This window comes from Pleurodeles waltl, chromosome 5 (assembly GCF_031143425.1).
Source record: "Pleurodeles waltl isolate 20211129_DDA chromosome 5, aPleWal1.hap1.20221129, whole genome shotgun sequence".
In the NCBI taxonomy this organism is placed as follows: domain Eukaryota; kingdom Metazoa; phylum Chordata; class Amphibia; order Caudata; family Salamandridae; genus Pleurodeles; species Pleurodeles waltl.
Genome location: NC_090444.1, coordinates 1,848,378,320 through 1,848,401,516, shown reverse-complemented (window position 1 = coordinate 1,848,401,516; position 23,197 = coordinate 1,848,378,320). Strand labels below are relative to the sequence as shown.

Below are 23,197 nucleotides of genomic sequence, written 5' to 3'. Positions count from 1 at the left end.
TAAACACACCCCTTCCTAATACCAAATTGCAAACCCAAATTGTGATTCAGTAACAGGTTACCGAATCACAATGAGGGCTTGGTGCATCCGAAAATGCCTTTTTTGCGTTCACAAACTGCGGCGTTCTGGGAATCGGCTGTTGGAGAATGTATAAGCGCTTCATACATCTGGCCGTAACTTCCTTTACAAATACTACTGAATATGACTGCTAGGGTGATCCTGCGGTTTGTGAGGAGAGATTGTAGCTGGGAGAGTAGGGGTGGAAATGGTCTTCAAGGCGCGTTTCGGTGGTTCTCTAGGCACGCTTATTAAGCAGAATAGGAACTTAGGTGCACAAAATAGGAGACAAGCTTTGTACATCCGCAGCATGAGCTAAGCCCCTCTACCAAGGGAAGCAAGGAGTCGAATGCTCTGCGCAGTGCGGGAGGTAGGAGGCGGGAGGAAGGTGCTGGTTAAACCAACAGTGAGGGCCGCAGTAATCGTGCAGACTGAGAGTGAATAGAGGAAGAAGGAGTGCACGTGGGTATAAGTGTGGAGGGACATCTAGGGTCATGAGTCCAGGCTGTGAGGTGAAGTAGGAGCTTGAGTGGGCAGAGGGACTGTCCTTCAAATCCATCAAGTACACAGTACTTGCCCAGTCTGTCTTTGTGTGCGGATCCTGCCACGTTCTGCACTAATGTTGTGTTAACAAGGAGGCATCGGAGGCCATTAAGAGTTATGGTTCAAAGGACACAAACAAGTAAGGGTCCTTAGGGCTGGTTAGGGTCTGCTCTTGTGTCTCCAGGCGATTAGTTTCCACTTGAGACATCAGTTCTTGTCTTGTGTTTTCTAGCGATTCTTATATATCTGTGGTCTCACAGTTCTGCTGTTGTGTCTCTGAGTGTTTCTTTTCCATCTGTGGTGTCACAGAACTGCTCTTGTGTGTCCGAGTGACTCTTTTCTATCTGTGGTCTCACGGTTCTGCTCTTGTGCCTCAGAGTGATTCTATTCCATCTCTTGTGTCACAGGACTGCTCTTGTGTCTCAGGGTGATTCTGTTCCATCTGTGGCATCACAGGACTGCCTTTCTGTCCCAGAGTGACTCTTTTCCATCTCTTGTGTCACCGGAGTGCTCTTGTGTCTCAGGGTGATTCTGTTCCACCTCTTGTATCACCGGACTGCTCTTGTGTCTCAGGGTGATTTTGTTCCATCTCTTGTGTCACTGGACTGCTCTTGTGTCTCAGGGTCATTCTGTTAATCTCTTGTGTCACCGGACTGCTCTTGTGTCTCAGGGTGATTCTGTTCCATCTCTTGTGTCACCGGACTGCTCTTGTGTCTCAGGGTGATTCTGTTCCATCTGTGGCGTCACAGGACTGCCCTTCTGTCCCAGAGTGACTCTTTTCCATCTCTTCTGTCTCCAAACTGCTCTTGTGTCTCAGGGTGATTCTGTTCCATCTGTGGCGTCAGAGGACTGCTCTTGTGTCTCAGGGTGATTCTGTTCCATCTGTGGCGTCACAGGACTGCTCTTGTGTCTCAGGGTGACTCTGTTCCATCTGTGGCGTCACAGGACTGCTCTTGTGTCTCAGGGTGGTTCTGTTCCATCTGTGGCGTCACAGGACTGCTCTTGTGTCTCAGGGTGATTCTTTTCCATCTGTGGCGTCACAGGACTACTCTTGTGTCTCAGGGTGGTTCTGTTCCATCTGTGGCGTCACAGGACTGCTGTTGTGTCTCAGGGTGGTTCTGTTCCATCTGTGGCGTCACAGCACTGCTCTTGTGTCTCAGGGTGATTCTGTTCCATCTGTGGCGTCACAGGACTGCTCTTGTGTCTCAGGGTGATTCTGTTCCATCTGTGGCGTCACAGGACTGCTCTTGTGTCTCAGGGTGATTCTGTTCCATCTGTGGCGTCACAGGACTGCTCTTGTTTCTCTGAGTGATTGCTTGCCACCTGTGGTGTGAGAGGACTGCTCTTGTACCTTAGGGTGATTCTGTTCCATCTGTGGCGTCACAGCACTGCTCTTGTGTCTCAGGGTGATTCTATTCCATCTGTGGCGTCACAGGACTGCTCTTGTGTCTCAGGGTGATTCTGTTCCATCTGTGGCGTCACAGGACTGCTCTTGTGTCTCAGGGTGACTCTGTTCCATCTGTGGCGTCACAGGACTGCTCTTGTGTCTCAGGGTGGTTCTGTTCCATCTGTGGCGTCACAGGACTGCTCTTGTGTCTCAGGGTGATTCTGTTCCATCTGTGGCGTCACAGGACTGCTCTTGTGTCTCAGGGTGATTCTGTTCCATCTGTGGCGTCACAGCACTGCTCTTGTGTCTCAGGGTGATTCTGTTCCATCTGTGGCGTCACAGGACTGCTCTTGTGTCTCAGGGTGACTCTGTTCCATCTGTGGCGTCACTGGACTGCTCTTGTGTCTCAGGGTGATTCTGTTCCATCTGTGGCGTCACAGGACTGCTCTTGTGTCTCTGAGTGAATGCTTGCCACCTGTGGCGTCACAGGACTGCTCTTGTACCTTAGGGTGATTCTGTTCCATCTGTGGCGTCACAGCACTGCTCTTGTGTCTCAGGGTGATTCTATTCCATCTGTGGCGTCACAGGACTGCTCTTGTGTCTCAGGGTGATTCTGTTCCATCTGTGGCGTCACAGGACTGCTCTTGTGTCTCAGGGTGGTTCTGTTCCATCTGTGGCGTCACAGGACTGCTCTTGTGTCTCAGGGTGATTCTTTTCCATCTGTGGCGTCACAGGACTACTCTTGTGTCTCAGGGTGATTCTGTTCCATCTGTGGCGTCACAGGACTGCTGTTGTGTCTCAGGGTGGTTCTGTTCCATCTGTGGCGTCACAGCACTGCTCTTGTGTCTCAGGGTGATTCTGTTCCATCTGTGGCGTCACAGGACTGCTCTTGTGTCTCAGGGTGATTCTGTTCCATCTGTGGCGTCACAGGACTGCTCTTGTGTCTCAGGGTGGTTCTGTTCCATCTGTGGCGTCACAGGACTGCTCTTGTGTCTCAGGGTGATTCTGTTCCATCTGTGGCGTCACAGCACTGCTCTTGTGTCTCAGGGTGATTCTGTTCCATCTGTGGCGTCACAGGACTGCTCTTGTGTCTCAGGGTGACTCTGTTCCATCTGTGGCGTCACAGGACTGCTCTTGTGTCTCAGGGTGATTCTGTTCCATCTGTGGCGTCACAGGACTGCTCTTGTGTCTCTGAGTGAATGCTTGCCACCTGTGGTGTGAGAGGACTGCTCTTGTACCTTAGGGTGATTCTTTTAAATATGTGGTGTCACAGTGTGACTCTTGCCTCTCCGAGTGATTGATTTGCATCTGTGGTATCACAGTACTGCCCTTGTTTCTAGGAACAATTCATTTCCAGCGTTCAGAAAGGTTGCCCTGATGCCTGGTGTGAAACACAAAGTGACCTTCTCTATGATGTATTGATGCAGCAAAATACTGGACTGACCTCTCAAGATGTCACCCAGAATAGAATGGGAGTCGTCTGCTAGCTGCACAAAAATATCTCACACACATCATGGGCACAAAATTAAAGCTTCATATTTTACATCATCCAGGTGATAGTTAATGTTAAGATTATGTGAATGAGCAGCAAGCAGGCCCACTGCCAGGACTTAGTCACAACTCGGATCCTTATACATATATTTCAGAGACTGCTGAAGTTTATGGCGTGCACTAGTACAAAACTATACCGCCACACGAGAGGTTCATGGACTAGACTTATCAGTAAGAGCTTTACATGCTGGGGATGGAAACAGAAGTATCCTTTGTCGATCAAGAGGCCATGCACTTACATCTGCAGCGTTATCGTGATCGGTGCAGTTTGAGAAGATGAATGAATTACCTAAGAGTTGAGTTACTCCACTATCTCTAGATGATCAGTGGCTGAGTAAATTGATTGAGGAAGGGCAGTGATATACGAGCATCACGCAGGAGGGTGGCGATATTGGAGGCGATTAGGATTCTCAGTAGGTATGACAAGATCTTGAGACATTTTCTGAGACTGCTACTTTGGGTGCACGGTAACCGATCTGTCCCGTGTGACCTCTTGTAATCGCTGAGCCCATCTTTGCATCTGATATGATCACACTAAGCATCGTCCTTTGTATTGCCTGATAGGTTTTATTTCTTCTCCCTCCAGGAATCGGAGCCAAGGAAATGTCCCTGGGAAGACAGGAGGCCTTTGAGATCTTCAAGAGGGACTATGCAGACAGTGTCACCATTGAAGACAACAAACAGCTGTTGAAGCAGAGGTGAGTCTGAGAGATCCCTCAAGCTGGGAGGTGGATTATAATAGGTCTCTGCCAGGAGCAGGGCTTAGAAATAGGACTTCTTTCAATTCCCATACAACTGCTTTTTGCACTTTAAGGAGCTCTGTAAAAAGGCTGGTCTCTTCAACCGCTTCTACAAGTCATGGCTGCTAAATATGTCCCTTCACTAGCATATGGTTTGTAGGTTGTTAGAGGGAGAGCTGATAAAGTAATCAACAACCCCATAAGTGGTTGTTTAATGTCCCACGTCACATCACACCAGCTCAAATATGCCTGGAGTTCGGTCTTCGGAGCCAAAATGTAAATAGCCTTGGTGTGTATCTAAAAACCTGTTACAAACTGAAAAATGAGCTGATACCCACACTCAGCAGCCTTATGTGGAAAGCTGTCTCTGATCTAGGAGCATCATGTGGAAAGCTGTCTCTGATCCAGGAGCATTATGTGGACTGCTGTCTCTGATCCAGGAGCATCATGTGGAAAGCTATCTCTGATCTAGGAGCATCATGTGGAAAGCTGTCTCTGATCCAGGAGCATCATGTGGAAAGCTGTCTCTGATCCAGGAGCATCATGTGGAAAGCTGTCTCTGATCTAGGAGCATCATGTGGAAAGCTATCTCTGATCTAGAAGCATCATGTGGAAAGCTGTCTCTGATCTAGAAGCATCATGTGGAAAGCTGTCTCTGATCCAGCAGCACCATGTGGAAAGCTGTCTCTGATCCAGGAGCATCAGGTGGAAATCTGTCTCTGATCCAGGAGCATCATGTGGCAAGCTATCTTTGATCTAGGAGCATGATGTGGAAAGCTGTCTGTGATCCAGCAGCACCATGTGGAAAGCTGTCTGTGATCCAGGAGCATCATGTGGAAAGCTGTCTCTGATCCAGGAGCATCATGTAGAAATCTGCCTCTGATCCAGGAGCATCATGTGGAAATCTGTCTCTGATCCAGGAGCACCATGTGGCAAGCTATCTTTGATCTAGGAGCATCATGTGGAAAGCTGTCTGTGATCCAGGAGCATCATGTGGAAAGCTGTCTCTGATCCAGCAGCACCATGTGGAAAACTTTCTCTGACCCAGGAGCATCATGTGGAAAGCTGTCTCTGATCTAGGAGCATTATGTGGAAATCTGTCTCTGATCCAGGAGCATCATGTGGAAAGCTATCTCTGATCCAGGAGCATCATGTTGAAAGCTGTCTTTGATCCAGGAGCATCATGTGGAAAGCTGTCTCTGATCCAGGAGCATCACGTGGAAAGCTATCTCTGATCTCGGAGCATCATGTGGAAAGCTGTCTCTGATCCAGGAGCATCATGTGGAAAGCTTTCTCTGATCCAGGAGCATCATGTGGAAAGCTATTTCTGATCCAGGAAACACTCAGACACACAACTATCTAAACCAGGCTCTAGAGTTGTTTCAGACAGAGGCCCTCTGGTCCCTAACTCTTTCCAACATTTAATAGATCCATACATTCCACTGTGAAAAAGGTCTCCTCTCTTAATGACAAAGCTGCTCTGTCAAAAAGGTCACGTGCTTAGATGACAATGGGCTCACATCTCTTTCTTCAGCTCATAGGTGCCTCCTATACAAAAGGTAATTTTGTTCTCACTCAGGCACGCTTATTAAAATTATTTTATTCATTTCTTAGTGCAGGCCAGAGCATCTGTTACTGCGGTAGGAGTAACTCGATCGTGAGGTGGAGCTCACAGAAGAGCTTGAGTCTGGTCCATTTGAGTCCAGATTGTAGAAGCCAGGATGTGATGTTGGGAGGAAGGTGCAGTTCAGTAGTTGGGACTAATCCGCAAATTTATTGTGTTCATTTTACAAACCATTCCTTAAAAGTCGGAATGTATTGCTGAGACAGGGGATTCCAGTACTACTCCTGTAAAGTGATGGCCAGGAGCAGGTGTGGAACTCTGGAATTATAGAATTCGTTAGTGAATTCCCAGTGACTCAAATTCGAAGGCATGCTTGCATGCCTAGAGGTCACAGGCACACACCTGTGCAGGCAGAAATGTCCCGCCAAAGTGCAGCTGCACTTACTAAGTATTTTGTTCCTGTGGACAGGCCCCTGCCTCTACACCTAATAAGTTTTGGGGCTGCTCTCTCCCCTTCTTGAACTGGTTAGGGACGTACTCGCATGGCGGGGTCTCTGACACTATGAGTGCGCATTACAAACATTTGTGAATACCCACACACTTGTAGGTCTGTTGGATTTGGCCTGCTCAGGCAAGCATTTCCCCCTCCCACAGGCTGCCCCTTCAAGAAAACATGCCCACAAGGAATATAACACCATTTAATCCTGTAATGTTATATGTGAGCACATCTATTTTACAAGAAGTCATTCACGCTTTGGGCCACACAGTGTGTTTATACTGGCAAATTGGAGGTGTTGTCATGTCTTACTTGACTTACATTATTCTGGTTCACAAAGGTATTTATTTATTTAATGGTTCGGTGGTGGGCTCCCTCGCTGAACGGCCCACCTGTCACTGTTTGATGTTGCACAATTTGTAGTGATCAGGTGTGAGTCTGTGTCCTGTTATGTCCCGTGGCAGGTAGTCACCTCTTTGTGTCTCCCACCTTGCAACCTGCATCTACCACATTTGCCATCTGAGGATGTGATTTCATCCACCTTCTCAGTGCAAGCTGCCAGGCTCTGGAACTCACTACCAGGCAGCATTCGAAGCACCGAGGAGCATACACACTTCCGAAGACAGTTGAAAACTTGGCTATTTCCTAGATAACTGCACTATCCCACATCCTGGCAGCAGAGCCCAGAAAACAGTCGCACCATCAAGCACAATCCTCAGCTTACAACCCACAAATTGTAAAGAACTCAGCCAGCAAACTGTATTTGTTATATAGGTAAACAAAAAAGTGCTGACCTATGGTTTTCCGTGGTGTTATATAGTTATGTACTTCATGTACAACTGTTAATGTACAACTGTTAATGGCCCACAACAATACTAAAACCATAATATGCAGCGGTCAGCAACAAATTGTAACTTATACCTCTTAGACATATCAGCTACAAGGGTTGTCCATCACCAGCACTGTAGAGCCAAGAAAACAAGCATTATTAAATGAAGAGGCATGGAAGAACTAAGAGATCCTTCACACATTACTGGACAATTTGGAGAACTTTAATATAGTTTATTCACTGAAGGTCTCAAGTATCTATACACTGCCTGCTCTTGTAGTTCTCACATAGTCTCTCAGAAACGGGATCATAATAAAAATGCCCATCCCAAGATCTGTTTCTGAGCTAGGATGGAGCAGGGCTTTCATTGGCTGCTCATACAGGAGGGGAGGGGTGAAGGGTGACGCGGGCAGGTGCAACATGAGAAGCTTTGACATAAGATTCCTTACTCAAACGAGTGACACAGTTTAAAAGGCATCACTGAGTTGTAATGGACATCTGGGCGTGCAGATCCCCAGGATATTGCGGCACCAAAATGGACATTTTGTGGAACACGTTTGTAATTATTACTGCATTTTTGCAGACAATTCAGTGAATGCAATATTTCAGTTTTTCATCATTTTCTTCTTTCTGAACATAGCTCAGTGACTTCATACCTGAAGACCTTTTCCAGACATCCTGCTGCCCCACCCTAACTCAAAAGACCCTTATCCAGCCCTTGCTCCCTCCACACTGTGTCAAGTGTAGAAATCAAGGTGTTCCAATTTTGAGAAAATCAGTGCTGTCCCGCCCAGGTTGTTTTTTACTCTTGTAGTGTTTTTCCTCCAGTGAACTGTGTTGAGTTGTGCAATCTTCAAAAATTGTTGCAACAATTTTTTTTTACCCTGGAGCACCACATTGGTCAGCGATCACATGGTATCGTTCCCTTTGAGACTCTCAGTACATGTGACGTCACCTCCTCCACTCCATGATTCTGGTGAAATTAAGTCCCTGAGGCTGCAAGTGTTGGCCAGCAGGTGGCGTGCTCTTGTTCAAGGTACCATGGGCTTCACTTTTAAAGTGAGAGTCAATTCCACCGATGCACACTGCAGCAAAGAGAGTCTGAAAGAGGGTGTCGCGTAGGTTCTCATTAGGGTAATGAGGCTACTGGATTTGGGCGGTAGGATCGCCTAGGTAGTGGGTACTGAGCACCATTCCACACCTGGTGACACCTGTCGGCCTAATCCGGGGTTTCCAGCTAACTAGCAGCGCCCATCTCTGCCCAAAATGATTGTGGCATCCGAGCTCATGGTAAGATAGACTCCCTAGGGAATCGTGGTACACCAGATCGCATCCCGTTCTCTCATTTCCCAAGCTCTCACTCAGGCAGACAACAGAGGCAGAATATATTTTAATAAGCATTTAATAAAATATCTGCATCTTAGATAAACGCAGGTGCATAGCAATAACGAGGATAATGAAAGACAACAGGAGCAGGCGTGTGACTAGAAATGTGACACACAAGAACAGTCCTACCACGCGGTCTAAACATGGGAGTGGATCTATAGCCCCTCACCTACGCTACGTATGAGCACAGCATCCGAAGGCTAATCTGCCCTTCGGGTTACCCCTTGGGAGAACATCATCCCTCATACCTGAAGAAGAGGCCTGAGGTCTAGAAAGACACATCCCCATCCAGTTGAGGGCTCGGCCTTCTAAGAAAATAGCTATATCGAAGCTTGCAGCAAACAGCATACAGACGTGGTCATCTGGCTGGAATCTCCCTCTAATGTGCCTGGGACTAAGGGGTGTCTTATAATAACACAGCTGACATTCTAAGAAATGGTCGCCAAGTATGAGTGTGTGTGTTTCTGTGAATGCAGGAGACACAGCATACCACGTTTGTCGGCAACCCTATCTGACTGTATTCTTGGAGAAGTGGGAAGGGTATGCCCAGACGTGGGTCCCATGCTCACTGTGCCACCACATTCAAGCTAGTCTGGCTGAAGAGGGGTGATACCCCAAAACCGGTCCCGGGATGCTTGTTTCAGGTCCAGGGAGTATCTTATCTGGCAGTTCGGGCTGGACTGTTCCCATGGGGAACAGGGTCAAGACTGATTTGCATATGGCTGGTCCAAACTGGAAAGGCATGGTGAGCAAAAAAACTGATGGATTAAACCCAGATCTGTGACTGGGGTGAATGTTTGATTTGTTCTGCATTCCGTCCATCAACTGTTCTTTTTGCATTTGTCGCCCGAAGTGGGAAGGGTATGCCCAGACGTGGGTCCCGTGCTTCCCATGCCACTGGATTCAAGCTAGCCTGGCTGAAGAGGGGTGATACCCCGAAACCGGTCCCAGGATGTTTGTTTCTGGTCCAGGCGGATCGGATCTGATCTGGCAGTTCGGGCTGGACTGTTCCCATGCGGAACAGGGTCAAGACTGATTTGCAAATGGCTGGGTCCAAACTGGAAAGGCATGGTGAGCAAAAAAAACTGATGGATTAAACCCAGATCTGTGACTGTTCTTGTTGCATTTGTAGCCTTGGAGAAAGCACAAAGTGAACTATATGTCCTACGAAGAACAGGGAGCATCCCTAGGCGAAAGGACAATAAGATAGAGAAAAATCAAACAGCACAGCAAATGAAGCAATTGCTAGAAAAAAAAATGCAATGCCATGTAAAATCTAATAGGGTGAAAGTGCACAGCGGCAGGCCTAGTTAGCTAAAACAACGTGTCTAAAACCAAACTAAAATAGCCATACAACAAGGGAATGTGTCTTTTCATTATTTGTTTAGCGCCTACAATCATCTTTAAAGAAATGGGCGTGTCACCAACTATACTCTTAAAACACACAAAAAATAACACCTTTTCACATTAAATCTGATGTTTGGTGTGCATTCTTGAGCATGTGCACACATAAAGCTTCTGTTTGGTCCTCGATCATGGGGTGGATCCCACTATCAGGACGGCGTGTTATGCATAGGTGGCTCTCGCTCAAGAAATGTCAGTGTTATCAGACTGACACAACTGATGGAGCACAGTGACTCTGTGATAGTTGAAAATATGAGATGTGTGCCTTCGCTTGGTACATCTCTACCACAGTTTGTAAACAAAGTTTATTTTAAAGTTCCAAAGTATTTTTAAAAGAAATATGTTTAAAAACATGCCTGTAGTTGCTTGAGTTTTGTCTGCACAGCGTATCTGGGCCGGTCACCGAGACTTGCTGTGCAGATGTGTAAAGATACAGGCTGGCATCCTTGCTGTCTTCGCACTGAGGCAGGGGAGGCTTTCCAGCCAAACCAAACGCATCAAACATGCCGGCAGGGCAAACCGACGCCACCTCGGAAAACGAGCAGCCGAACATACTGCAGAAGAGCCAGCGCAGGAAACAAGCATTGGCAAATCCAGTGGTTCTCGCCTGTGCTTTGCCAATGTGCTTTAGCCATGTCGTACACCAGCGTGGCTGCTGCTCAGCATGGCTAAAAGTTAGTGGCGTAGATTGGAGTGTTGTACAGTGAATTCACGAAGACTGGATTAGAGTGGCAAAGAGTGTACTAGAGTGTCAAACAGTGGAGTGGAGTGCTGTGGAATGCCATGGAGTGGAGTGTCGTAGAAGGGCATAGAGTGACGTAGTCTTAGAGTGCAGTGGCATAGAGTGGAGTGACCTACCATGAGATGACGTGGAGTGGCGTACAGTGGCCAGGGTGGAGTACAGTGTAGTGGTTAGAGTGTCGGAGAGTGGGGTGGCATAAAGTGTTGTAGGGTGGAGGAAAGTAGAGTGGAGGGGCATGGAATGGAACAAAATTGTCATAGAGTTGAGTGGAGTGGAGTGGAGTGGTGTAACGTATAGTAGGCTAAAGTGTCATACCGTAGAGTAGTGTAAAGTGCCATGGAGTGTCGTAGAGTGACCTAGAGTGAAGTGGAGTAGAGTTGAGTAGAGTGGAGTGGAGTGGTGTAACGTATAGTAGGCTAAAGTGTCATACCGTAGAGTAGTGTAAAGTGCCATGGAGTGTCGTAGAGTGACCTAGAGTGAAGTGGAGTAGAGTTGAGTAGAGTGGAGTGGTGTAACGTATAGTAGGCTAAAGTGTCATACCGTAGAGTAGTGTAAAGTGCCATGGAGTGTTGTAGAGTGACCTAGAGTGAAGTGGAGTAGAGTTGAGTGGAGTGGAGTGGTGTAACGTATAGTAGGCTAAAGTGTCATACCGTAGAGTAGTGTAAAGTGCCATGGAGTGTCGTAGAGTGACCTAGAGTGAAGTGGAGTAGAGATGACTAGAGTGGTGTAGTATAGTGCGGAGTAGAGTGACCTAGAGTGAAGTGGAGTAGAGTTGAGTAGAGTGGTGTAGTATAGTGCGGAGTAGAGTGACCTAGAGTGAAGTGGAGTAGAGTTGAGTAGAGTGGTGTAGTATAGTGCGGAGTAGAGTGACCTAGAGTGAAGTGGAGTAGAGTTGAGTAGAGTGGTGTAGTATAGTGCGGAGTAGAGTGACCTAGAGTGAAGTGGAGTAGAGTTGAGTAGAGTGGTGTAGTATAGTGCGGAGTAGAGTGACCTAGAGTGAAGTGAAGTGGAGTAGAGTTGAGTAGAGTGGTGTAGTATAGTGCGGAGTAGAGTGACCTAGAGTGAAGTGGAGTAGAGATGACTAGAGTGGTGTAGTATAGTGCGGAGTAGAGTGACCTAGAGTGAAGTGGAGTAGAGTTGAGTAGAGTGGTGTAGTATAGTGCGGAGTAGAGTGACCTAGAGTGAAGTGGAGTAGAGTTGAGTAGAGTGGTGTAGTATAGTGCGGAGTAGAGTGGTGTGGTAGCACACTGCCATTACAGACAACACATTTTACATTTAAATGACCATTACATTTGACTTCTCTCTTTGAACACACAGCAAATGTGACAAGATAAGAACAACATTTAAAGGACTGTTTACAGCAAATGGAGACTTTGGAAGAATACAAGGAGTGATGATAAACAAACTTTGCTCCACAGGTGGGACAAAGGCATGCTACACAGCCTAAAACAAATAAATCCATCAAATAGAAAGCCAAAAAATGTGAGTTACAAACCACAAAGCCAATAGTAAGCAATAGGCAGAATCATTCCCAGGGAAGCTTTTAGAATGCCCACAAGAAACCTAAAAAAGAAGTGACTGCTCTCTTGCCTAGACAGGTTTATATTGCAGCACGCACCGCATGTTATGTATGACTTTCTGTGCAAAGCTTTAATAGGTAGGCAGAATCAAATAAAAAAAATGAAGCAAAAGGAAAAATTCCACACTCCACAGTGATATACATTCTGTTTTCAGAGAGCTCTCATCAAAAAGTGCAAGCATTGGGCACATCAACCTACTTAGCAGAATAACATCGATTCACTAAATTGCTAAAAGCTGGGGCATCTGGCGTGGGTTTTTAATGAACAGAAACAAGCACTGTATGGCTCTCATTGCAAGTAGCATGTTATTGGCAGGTAATGTAGTGCGGTACTGGCGGAGTGCAAACCCTGCATCCGCAACCACCAGTCCAATAACACCTAGCTGTGGAATGGAGAATAACTGTGTAGACCCAGTGTGACCAGGTGTAAAATTGCATGGGGTTTCCAATTCTGTGGAGTTTAACACTCTCACTTGGAAACATAGGCTTCTGTGAGGGGCCGGGGGGGAGGAAGAAGCAAGGAGTAAGTAGGGGAAGGAAGGGGAAGAAATGTATTGCATTCCCCCAATCCAGCCCTGCACTGCTCCACCTCCCTTTTCAGTGAAAGTGGTCAGGCGGGGCTGGGAGGACAAGGACTGGCTGTGCATGCAGCTGAAGCCTAAAGTGATTTCGCCAGGTTATTTTTTCGGCCTGTAAAATTGGTTCACTGTTCCTACACCTGAGAAAACGTGGTTTGAAAACACTGGGTCATTCATGACTAGAAGGATTGGATTGCCATATGCGAATCCTGTACCGCTTGACTTGTAATGAAGGGCCATGTTTTTAGCTGGATTGTACTCCTATAGGACCATCTCTATATGGATCACCTCCACCTTACATGAAGTGAAACTTCGGTCCATGTCATGTATGCAACCAAGGCTAGATCCATACCGGAATATCGGGGATATCCAACTGGGATAAATGTACATAAAGTGAATCTACATGTGATTCACTGGGTGATGTGACAATCTAACATGGATCCACCATTGTGAAGCCAACCTGAACACCCCTGCTGTGTGAAAGAGAGCGACTCCCCCAATATCTGCTTCTCCCTTGTTGGGCATCATTAGTGAGGTGCACCATGTGCAACCATGCAATTACAGGATTCGGAAGGAGCACATAAACACAATATCTGTAGTTCATCATTATATTTATTACCAAAATTAACAATACTGTTAGAAATGGGGTCTCTAGTTGGCAGAGGTATACACCCTTGTCCAAGTAGGGACCACAATCCTAGTCAGGATCCAATCCAAATTATCCTGTGCCCACTCTCTGGTAGCTTGGCACTGAGCAGGCAGGCTTAACTTAGAAGTCAATGTGTAAAGTATTTGTGCAATAAATTATACAGTAACCAATAGTAAGCAATAGGCAGAATCATTCCCAGGGAAGCTTTTAGAATGCCCACAAGAAACCTAAAAAAGAAGTGACTGCTCTCTTGCCTAGACAGGTTTATATTGCAGCACGCACCGCATGTTATGTATGACTTTCTGTGCAAAGCTTTAATAGGTAGGCAGAATAAAATAAAAAAAATGAAGCAAAAGGAAAAATTCCACAGTGAAAACACCACAAAAATACACCACACAGGTTTAGAAAAATAGATATTTATCTGAATAAAATAAGGTCAAAACAACAAAAATGCAATAAGCAAAAGTCGAAATATCACTGTTTAAAAAGGTTTAAAAGAGTCTTAATCCTTAGAAATGAACAGTTGTCTCTGTTACACACAGTACCTGGTATGCGTAAAAAATATCACGCACGGAGACCACAGAGGAGGAGGTGTGTGGAAAAATAGGGTGTTGCGTCGTATTTTTAGACGCAGCACAGACGATGTGTTGTTTCTTTCCACGCTGCAAGGGGTTTGCGTCATTTTTCGGCACGCAGTCTTGGTTCCTCACTGCAATGCAGGTATCTTTTGACGTCCAAGGACAATGTGGGGAAAATCCTTGATACGCTGGAAGTAGACACGGGCGCTGTATCGATCCAGTAGGCGCTGTGTCAAATTTTCCATCGTAAGGCAGGCACTGTGTCAAATTTCCAGTCGGAACTGCACCATTCCGGCCGGCGGTGTGGCGATTTCTCGCTCGCAATGTAGGCTTTGCATCGATTCCAGCAGGCGGTGCATCGATTTTTGAAGCACAAGGAGTTTCCTGAAGAGATGAAGTCCTTTTGGCCCTGGTACTTCAGAAAACAGGAGGCAAGCTCAATCCAAGCCCTTGGAGAGCACTTTTGGAGAAAGCCTTTTCAGCACAGACAGAGACCAGCAGGGCAACAGTAGGGCAGCTGTCCTTCTCAGCAAAGCAGTCCAGATGAGTCCTTTGGGCAGCCAGGCAGTTCCTCGTGACAGGGTGCAGGTGTGGGTCCAGAAGTGTCTGATTTGGTGGGGTCAGGGACTCAGTTTATGTACCCAAAAATGCTTTTGAAGTGGGGGAGACTTCAAAGAGTGGTTTTGAAGTGCACAAGTTCCCCTTTCAGCCAAGTCCTGTCTGCTAGGGTTCCAGTAGGGGGCTTGGCAGTCCATTGTGTGAGGGCAGGCCACTGGCCTTTGAAAGGTAAGTGTCAGGCAGATGAACGCAGGTGTGACTGAGTGTCCTGTGTTTGTGTGGATGAAATGCACATGGGGGTCAACCAGCACAGACCAGGCATTGATTGGAGACTGGCTGTAAGGCACTGATGGTTTTAAGTGTAGAGTAATGCTCACTTTCTAAAAGTGTCATTTCTATAATAGTAATACAAAATCCAACCTCACCAATAAGCAGGATTTTCTGGCCATACTAAACGTGACCTGGGTACCCTTTCAGATCAGGATCTACCACTCAAAAAGTATATGAGGGCAGTCCTAATGCTAGTCTATGAAAGGAGCAGGCCTCACAGTAGTGGAAAACAAATTTAGTACTTTTTCACTACCAGGACGTATAAAACACATAGGTACATGTCCTGCCTTTTGCCTACATAGCACCCTGCCCTTTGGGTTACCTAGAGCCTACCTTAGGGTGATTTATATGTGGAAAAAGGGGAGTTTAAGGCTTTGCAAGTACTTTTATATGCCAAGTTGAAGTGGGCAGTGAAACTGCCCACACAGGCCTTGCAATGGCAGGCCTGAGACATGGTTAACAGGCTACTTATGTGGGTGGCACAATCAGTGCTGCAGGCCCACTAGTAGCATTTAATTTACAGGCCCTGGGCACATGCAGCGCACTTTACCAGGGACTTATCAGTAAATCAAATATGCCAATTGGGTATGAACCAATGGTACCATGTTTAAGAGAGAGAGCATATGCGCTTTAGCACTGGTTAGCAATGGTAACTTCTGCAGAGTCCTAAAACCAGCAAAAACGGTATCCGAAAAAGTGGAGGGAGGCAGGGAAAAAGTTGGGGGATGATCACCCTAAGGCTGTCAGGTCTACCAATACCATGTCATATTACAATACTAGCTCATTTCAGATAGGTTTCCCAACATTAAAAAAGGTCTTCTGTCCCTGTAACATTTTATGAACATAAAATCATACAAAGATACATTCATAAACTGAAAACAAATAGTCTAAGACTCATTCCTAAAGGCGTCAATTGACTCCAGTCAATAACCTCCAGTCAACACGTGTTTCATGGCAAAACGTGCCACTTATTCAGGGCTGAAATTTCAAGAGCAAAAGATTATATTGAGATCAGTCTATCACTGTCAAACATATCCAACAGAGAAATACCCATCTTCATGTTGCAAATCTGATAATCACTCTTACGTGTTTGTTTACCCTGAGAGTTCTCCTATGTGTGTCGCTGTGACCCAATGATTAAGCACATGCACCCAAAGCCTAAAACAGCAGGGTCCTAAATGATGGCAATCTGAACATTATTGCATTAATATTAAGGAGTTCACTTATCTCAACGCATACACATTGATTTCTCCCCTCACTTCTCTAGTGTCTGCTGTCACCATGGTGGTTCCCCACTCCCAATAGAATATAAATTCAGTTCCACGTAATTGTTGTACAGGAATCCCACTCAGGTCCATGTAGATATCTGCGCTTCTAATGATCCAAGTATTATCCCAAACCACGGCAAATGTCCCCGATCCCCTGTTTGGAAACTTGAATCATCCTCACCTTCCAATATGACACTCAAGCGTTATAAAGCGTCCGCCTAGTCAGTACTTGTATATAAACCAGCCTCATTCGCGTTTAATATTATGTCCACAGGGAAAAGAAAAACTCAACAGTCCCAATGATACATGTTGAAAATGGGTCCAAACCCACCTACTGAGAACAGTAGTCCAATCTGACAGCCGTTCCTGAACCCCAGACACGAGTCGAAATAGTTGTTCTTGCCCCCCCATCCATCACCAATACAAATGAACCAATCATAATACCAAGCTTCTTATTCATAGCACACTCCAGATACTCTACAGTGCTCGTCATTGCCTCAAGTACGCTCTGGATCCGCGATGCATCTACGAATCGGCTCACCCTACTCCACCAGGACCATCTAACATAAGAGTCGCATCATGTCAGTCGATCTCCATGCTGTCCACGTGTGCCCCTTCCCTCTCAGTGCTTTTACCTACCTTTCAGCTCTCTGTACGTTTTCACTTCAGTATGGAACTTCTACCCCCAACTTCAATATCACTTATCCAAACTTTAAGACTTACGCTATCTATGATGAAATGGAAGAGACAGAGTTACTGTTTAGCCACCACGTTTCTGATTGATAATCCCCTCCGTATCGACATTCCATGGAATTCATGTTTACCTACATTGCCCTCCAGTGCGGCAAAATGATTCTCGATACCAATTTAAATCCCTCACACTCTTTCTAATTCAAAACCCCATTCGGAAGAAAAATAAACCAAATTAAGAGAAATTACAACCTATCCGCTCTACTGCAAGCAGTGTCCACCACTCCCTACCAGTAGCCAAACATACCATGTAAAATTACCACTTTTCCATGTTCAACATCAAAAAACCTTCATCACAGCACCTTTGGTCCTTTTAAAAACTGGTCTCAATTAAGACCAACCGTTACTTCCGACTAATTGGCTGAATTAAAAGAAATAAATAGCAGATGTCCTCAAAACCTGAAACAGACTCACATTCTAAACCACCTTGATTTGTTCACCATCCATACTAACAACACTACTCCCGGAAACTGAATAAAATGCATCCAGTGTTCACTGCTGATGCGCTCGGGTTCAACATCTCCCGAGACAAAATATATACAAAGTATGTCTTCCTCCAATACAATAGGAGAATCGCATGACATAATAATGAATGTTGAAGCTTCGAACGTATGCCATTCAGAAGAAACTGAACACCCGTGGGTATTAATGCCACCATGTGCAATCTCTCAAATACCTCAAGGTAGATTTCCATCATGTTTAGCTTGTGGTCCTGTACAAGAAAGAATCAAACTCCTAGGCCATGTTCTCTTTGTAGGACAAGGTGAACACTTTCGGTAAGAGAGGACAGATGCTTTTTTGTAGAAGAGGACAGACAATGTTCTGCAGATGCGGACAGATGCTGTTCCTGCGGTAGCGGACAGATGCTGTTCCTGCGGTAGCGGACAGATGCTGTTCCTGCGGTAGCGGACAGATGCTGTTCCTGCGGTAGAGGACAGATGCTGTTCCTGCGGTAGAGGACAGATGCTGTTCCTGCGGTAGAGGACAGATGCTGTTCCTGCGCTAGAGGACAGATGCTGTTCTGAAGGAGGGGACAGATGCTGTTCCTGCGGTAGAGGACAGATGCTGTTCCTGCGGTAGCGGACAGATGCTGTTCCTGCGGTAGCGGACAGATGCTGTTCCTGCGGTAGAGGACAGATGCTGTTCCTGCGGTAGAGGACAGATGCTGTTCCTGCGGTAGGGGACAGATGCTCTTCTGAAGGAGGGGACAGATGCTGTTCTCATGGAGGGGACAGATGCTGTTCTGATAGATGGGACTGATGCTGTTCTGTTGGAGTGTACCAATGCTGTTCTGTAGCGGACAGATGTCATTCTGGAGAGGAGGCAGATTATGTTCTGTAGGAGAGGACAGATGATGTTCTGTAGAAGTAGACAAATGCTGTTCTGTAGGGGAGGAGGGATGCAGTTCTGTAGGGGAGGAGGGATGCAGTTCTGTAGGGGAGGAGAGATGCAGTTCTGTAGGGGAGGACAGATGCTGTTCTGTAGGAGAAATGCTGTTCTGTAGGAGAGGACATATGCTGTTCTGTTGCAGGAGACAGATGCTGTTCTGATGGAGGGGACACATGCTGTTCTGATGGAGGGGACAGATGCTGTTCTGATGGAGGGGACAGATGCTGTTCTGATGGAGGGGACAGATGCTGTTCTGATGGAGGGGACCGATGCTGTTCTGTTGCAGGAGACAGATGCTGTTCTGATGGAGGGGACAGATGCTGTTCTGATGGAGGGGACAGATGGTGTTCTGATGGAGGGGACCGATGCTGTTCTGTTGGAGGGGACCGATGCTGTTCTGTTGGAGGGGACAGATGCTGTTCTGTAAGAGAGGATAGATGCTGTTCTGTAAGAGAGGACAGATGCTGTTCTGTAAGAGAGGACAGATGCTGTTCTGATGGAGGGGACAGATGCTGTTCTGATGGAGAGGACAGATACTGTTCTGTTGGAGTGTACCAATGCTGTTCTGTAGCGGACAGATGTCATTCTGTAGAGGAGGCAGATTATGTTCTGTAGGAGAGGACAGATGATGTTCTGTAGAAGTAGACAAATGCTGTTCTGTAGGAGAGGACAGATGGTGTTCTGTGGAAGAGAAGAGATGCTGTTCTGTAGGGGAGGAGAGATGCAGTTCTGTAGGGGAGGACAGATGCTGTTCTGTAGGAGAAATACTGTTCTGTAGGAGAGGACATATGCTGTTCTGTTGCAGGAGACAGATGCTGTTCTCTTCGAGGGGACAGATGCTGTTCTGATGGAGGGGACAGATGCTGTTCTGATGGAGGGGACAGATGCTGTTCTGTTTGAAGGGACAGATTCTGTTCTGTTTGAAGGGACAGATTCTGTTCTGTTTGAAGGGACAGATGCTGTTCTGTTTGAAGGGACAGATGCTGTTCTTTTTGAAGGGACAGATGCTGTTCTGATTGGGTGGACCAGTGCGATTCTGTTGGAGGGGACCGCTGCTGTTCTGTAGAAGAGGACAGATGCTGTTCTGTAGGAGAGGACAGATGCTGTTCTGTAGGAGAGGACAGATGCTGTTCTGTAGGAGAGGACAGATGCTGTTCTGTAGGAGAGGACAGATGCTGTTCTGTAGGAGAGGACAGATACTGTTCTGTTGGAGTGTACCAATGCTGTTCTGTAGCGGACAGATGTAATTCTGTAGAGGAGGCAGATTATGTTCTGTAGGAGAGGACAGATGATGTTCTGTAGGAGAGGACAGATGATGTTCTGTAGGAGAGGGCAGACGGTGTTCTGTGGAAGAGAAGAGATGCTGTTCTGTAGGGGAGGAGAGATGCAGTGTTGAGGAAAAAGGCAGATGTTAAATAACAGAGGACATGTGCTGTTCCATAAAAAGGGACATATGCTGTTCTGTGGAGAAGGACAGATGCTGTTCTGTGGAGAAGGACAGATGCTGTTCTGTAGGAGAGGACAGATGCTGTTCTGTAGGAGAGGACAGATGCTGTTCTCTTGGAGGGGACAGATGCTGTTCTGATGGAGGGGACAGATGCTGTTCTGATGGAGGGGACAGATGCTGTTCTGATGGAGGGGACAGATGCTGTTCTGATGGAAGGGACAAATGCTGTTATGTTCGAAGAGACAGATGCTGTTATGTTCGAAGGGACAGATGCTGTTCTGTTTGAAGGGACAGATGCTGTTCTGTTTGAAGGGACAGATGCTGTTCTGTTTGAAGGGACGGATGCTGTTCTGTTTGAAGGGACGGATGCTGTTCTGTTTGAAGGGACGGATGCTGTTCTGTTTGAAGGGACGGATGCTTTTCTGTTTGAAGGGACAGATACTGTTCTGATTGGGTGGACCAGTGCGATTCTGTTGGAGGGGACCGATGCTGTTCTGTAGAAGATGACAGATGCTGTTCTGTAGGAGAGGACAGATGCTGTTCTGTAGGAGAGGACAGATGCTGTTCTGTAGGAGAGGACAGATGCTGTTCTGTAGGAGAGGACAGATGCTGTTCTGTAGGAGAGGACAAATGCTGTTCTGTAGGAGAGGACAGATACTGTTCTGTTGGAGTGTACCAATGCTGTTCTGTAGCGGACAGATGTCATTCTGTAGAGGAGGCAGATTATGTTCTGTAGGAGAGGACAGATGATGTTCTGTAGGAGAGGATAGATGATGTTCTGTAGGAGAGGACAGATGGTGTTCTGTGGAAGAGAAGAGATGCTGTTCTGTAGGGGAGGAGAGATGCAGTGTTGAGGAAAAAGGCAGATGTTAAATAACAGAGGACATGTGCTGTTCCATAAAAAGGGACAGATGCTGTTCTGTGGAGAAGGACAGATGCTGTTCTGTAGGAGAGGACAGATGCTGTTCTGTAGGAGAGGACAGATGCTGTTCTGTAGGAGAGGACAGATGCTGTTCTGTAGGAGAGGACAGATGCTGTTGTCTTGGAGGGGACAGATGCTGTTGTCTTGGAGGGGACAGATGCTGTTGTCTTGGAGGGGACAGATGCTGTTCTCTTGGAGGGGACAGATGCTGTTCTCTTGGAGGGGACAGATGCTGTTCTCTTGGAGGGGACAGATGCTGTTCTCTTGGAGGGGACAGATGCTGTTCTGATGGAGGGGACAGATGCTGTTCTGATGGAGGGGACAGATGCTGTTCTGATGGAGGGGACAGATGCTGTTCTGATGGAGGGGACAGATGCTGTTCTGATGGAGGGGGCAGATGCTGTTATGTTCGAAGGGACAGATGCTGTTATGTTCGAAGGGACAGATGCTGTTATGTTCGAAGGGACAGATGCTGTTATGTTCGAAGGGACAGATGCTGTTCTGTTCGAAGGGACAGATGCTGTTCTGTTCGAAGGGACAGATGCTGTTCTGTTTGAAGGGACAGATGCTGTTCTGTTTGAAGGGACAGATGCTGTTCTGTAGGAGAGGACAGATGATGTTCTGTAGGAGAGGACAGACGGTGTTCTGTGGAAGAGAAGATATGCTGTTCTGTAGGGGAGGAGAGATGCAGTGTTGAGGAAAAAGGCAGATGTTAAATAACAGCGGATATGTGCTGTTCCATAAAAAGGGACAGATGCTGTTCTGTGGAGAAGGACAGATGCTGTTCTGTGGAGAAGGACAGATGCTGTTCTGTGGAGAAGGACAGATGCTGTTCTGTGGAGAAGGACAGATGCTGTTCTGTGGAGAAGGACAGATGCTGTTCTGTAGGAGAGGACAGATGCTGTTCTGTAGGAGAGGACAGATGCTGATCTGTAGGAGAGGGCAGATGCTGATCTGTAGGAGAGGACAGATCTGATCTGTAGGAGATGACAGATGCCATTCTGTAAAAGAGGACAGATGCCATTCTGTAGGAGAGAACAGATGCTGTTCTGTAGAAGAGTAAGTAAAAACAATGAGGCAGGTACCCTCTAACCCTTTTGACCAGGGTAGTAAATGGAAGTAAATAGTTGGTCAAAGCAAGGGGGAAGTACACCTAGACTTCCATGGTCATCTAATAACTAAATAACTCTGAATGTACACCCTATGTAACATCAATAGTAGTTCATTGCATTATTATGCTTCTTATTTACATATTATTATAGAAAAGGTTATACTTGTCTAGGTAGGTGCTCCTAAAAGACAGTGAAAGTGAATATTGTGCAGAGAAGTGAAGGTGATATATACAATATGTACAGAAGGTGGTTTAAGAACAATATGGACTTCTAGAGGCTCCGTCAATCCGGGAAGCCCTGAAGTCACATAGAATTTCTTTACAATTTTTATTCCACATTCAAAAATATATGTCGACGTTTCAACCCCAATTGGAGAAATAAATCCACGATGGGTCATCATCAGGACAGGGAATAGACTCTGGTCGGTAGCACCTAGGGATAGTGTAAATATCTGAATGAATGAAGGCCTTGCTAGTCGGTGTCAATGATTTGTTATAAGGGTGGGAATAGGCGCTCACCTAGGAATCCCAGTTGTGGATTAAGATCTTTTGGTCTGGGGCATCTTCCTAATGGGAAAATGACATACAATATGGTACTCTGTTTGTGCAATGAAAAGTATGGTCACAAGGTAGCCGGTGACTACTTACATCTTGAGTAGTTCGATGTGTACCGAAGACATAGTGTACTTCGGTCTGGGGGTCAATCCGACTGATGCAGTATTCTGTGTTGTGTATTCAAGGCAATTCAATCACTGAAAGCCCTTCAAAAATGTGGGCCGGGGCTCACGATATCTAAAAAATATATAATAAGAGCAGGCCTAAGTGTGGGTATATGGAGTAGAGCAGCATATTCAAAAAATATGTTTTGCACTTAGTAGTGAGTTAAAGTCCAGGAAGTCTACCCTTGTAGCCAGAGCGAATCATCTGGCACCGCACGTTCACTCGTGTAGCTTCGGTTTCCATTTAATGTAAGCCGCACCTATATCCAACGTGTCGGCTTTAGTAGAAAAAGGCAACCATTTTGGAGCGACCAAACGCTCCTGTCATTGGTCCAACCAGAAACCAATCAGGGATAGGAGAAGACTGACATGGAAGAGGACAGATGCTTTTCTGGAAAACCTGTTGTTAAAGCATAAATTCTTAAAACATCGGGGGCATGTTTTGAATATACGCACTCACTTATCTAGTATCAGGTTCACATACATCAAAATATGATAATGTGATAGAAATGCTAAAACATATGCAACTAAGCTGCTCGGAATAAATCGTGCAGCATTTCATAATTCCATTTACTCCTGGTGCTTTTGAAGAAGGTACTTGATTTTTAAAAGAATGAGTG

General features: G+C 46.3%; 1 protein-coding gene across 2 annotated transcripts in view; it reads left to right on the top strand.

Moving 5' to 3' along the window:
* Positions 1-23,197, top strand: part of KIF6 (kinesin family member 6) — a 1,127,187-nt gene that overhangs the window by 662,915 nt on the left and 441,075 nt on the right. The window contains exon 14 of one of the 2 annotated variants that reach the window (XM_069236333.1): positions 4,125-4,236. In XM_069236333.1, the coding sequence (XP_069092434.1) occupies positions 4,125-4,236 (112 nt within the window). Of the gene's footprint in view, positions 1-4,121; positions 4,237-23,197 lie in introns of both variants that reach the window. The other variant, XM_069236332.1, reaches the window with a different exon arrangement.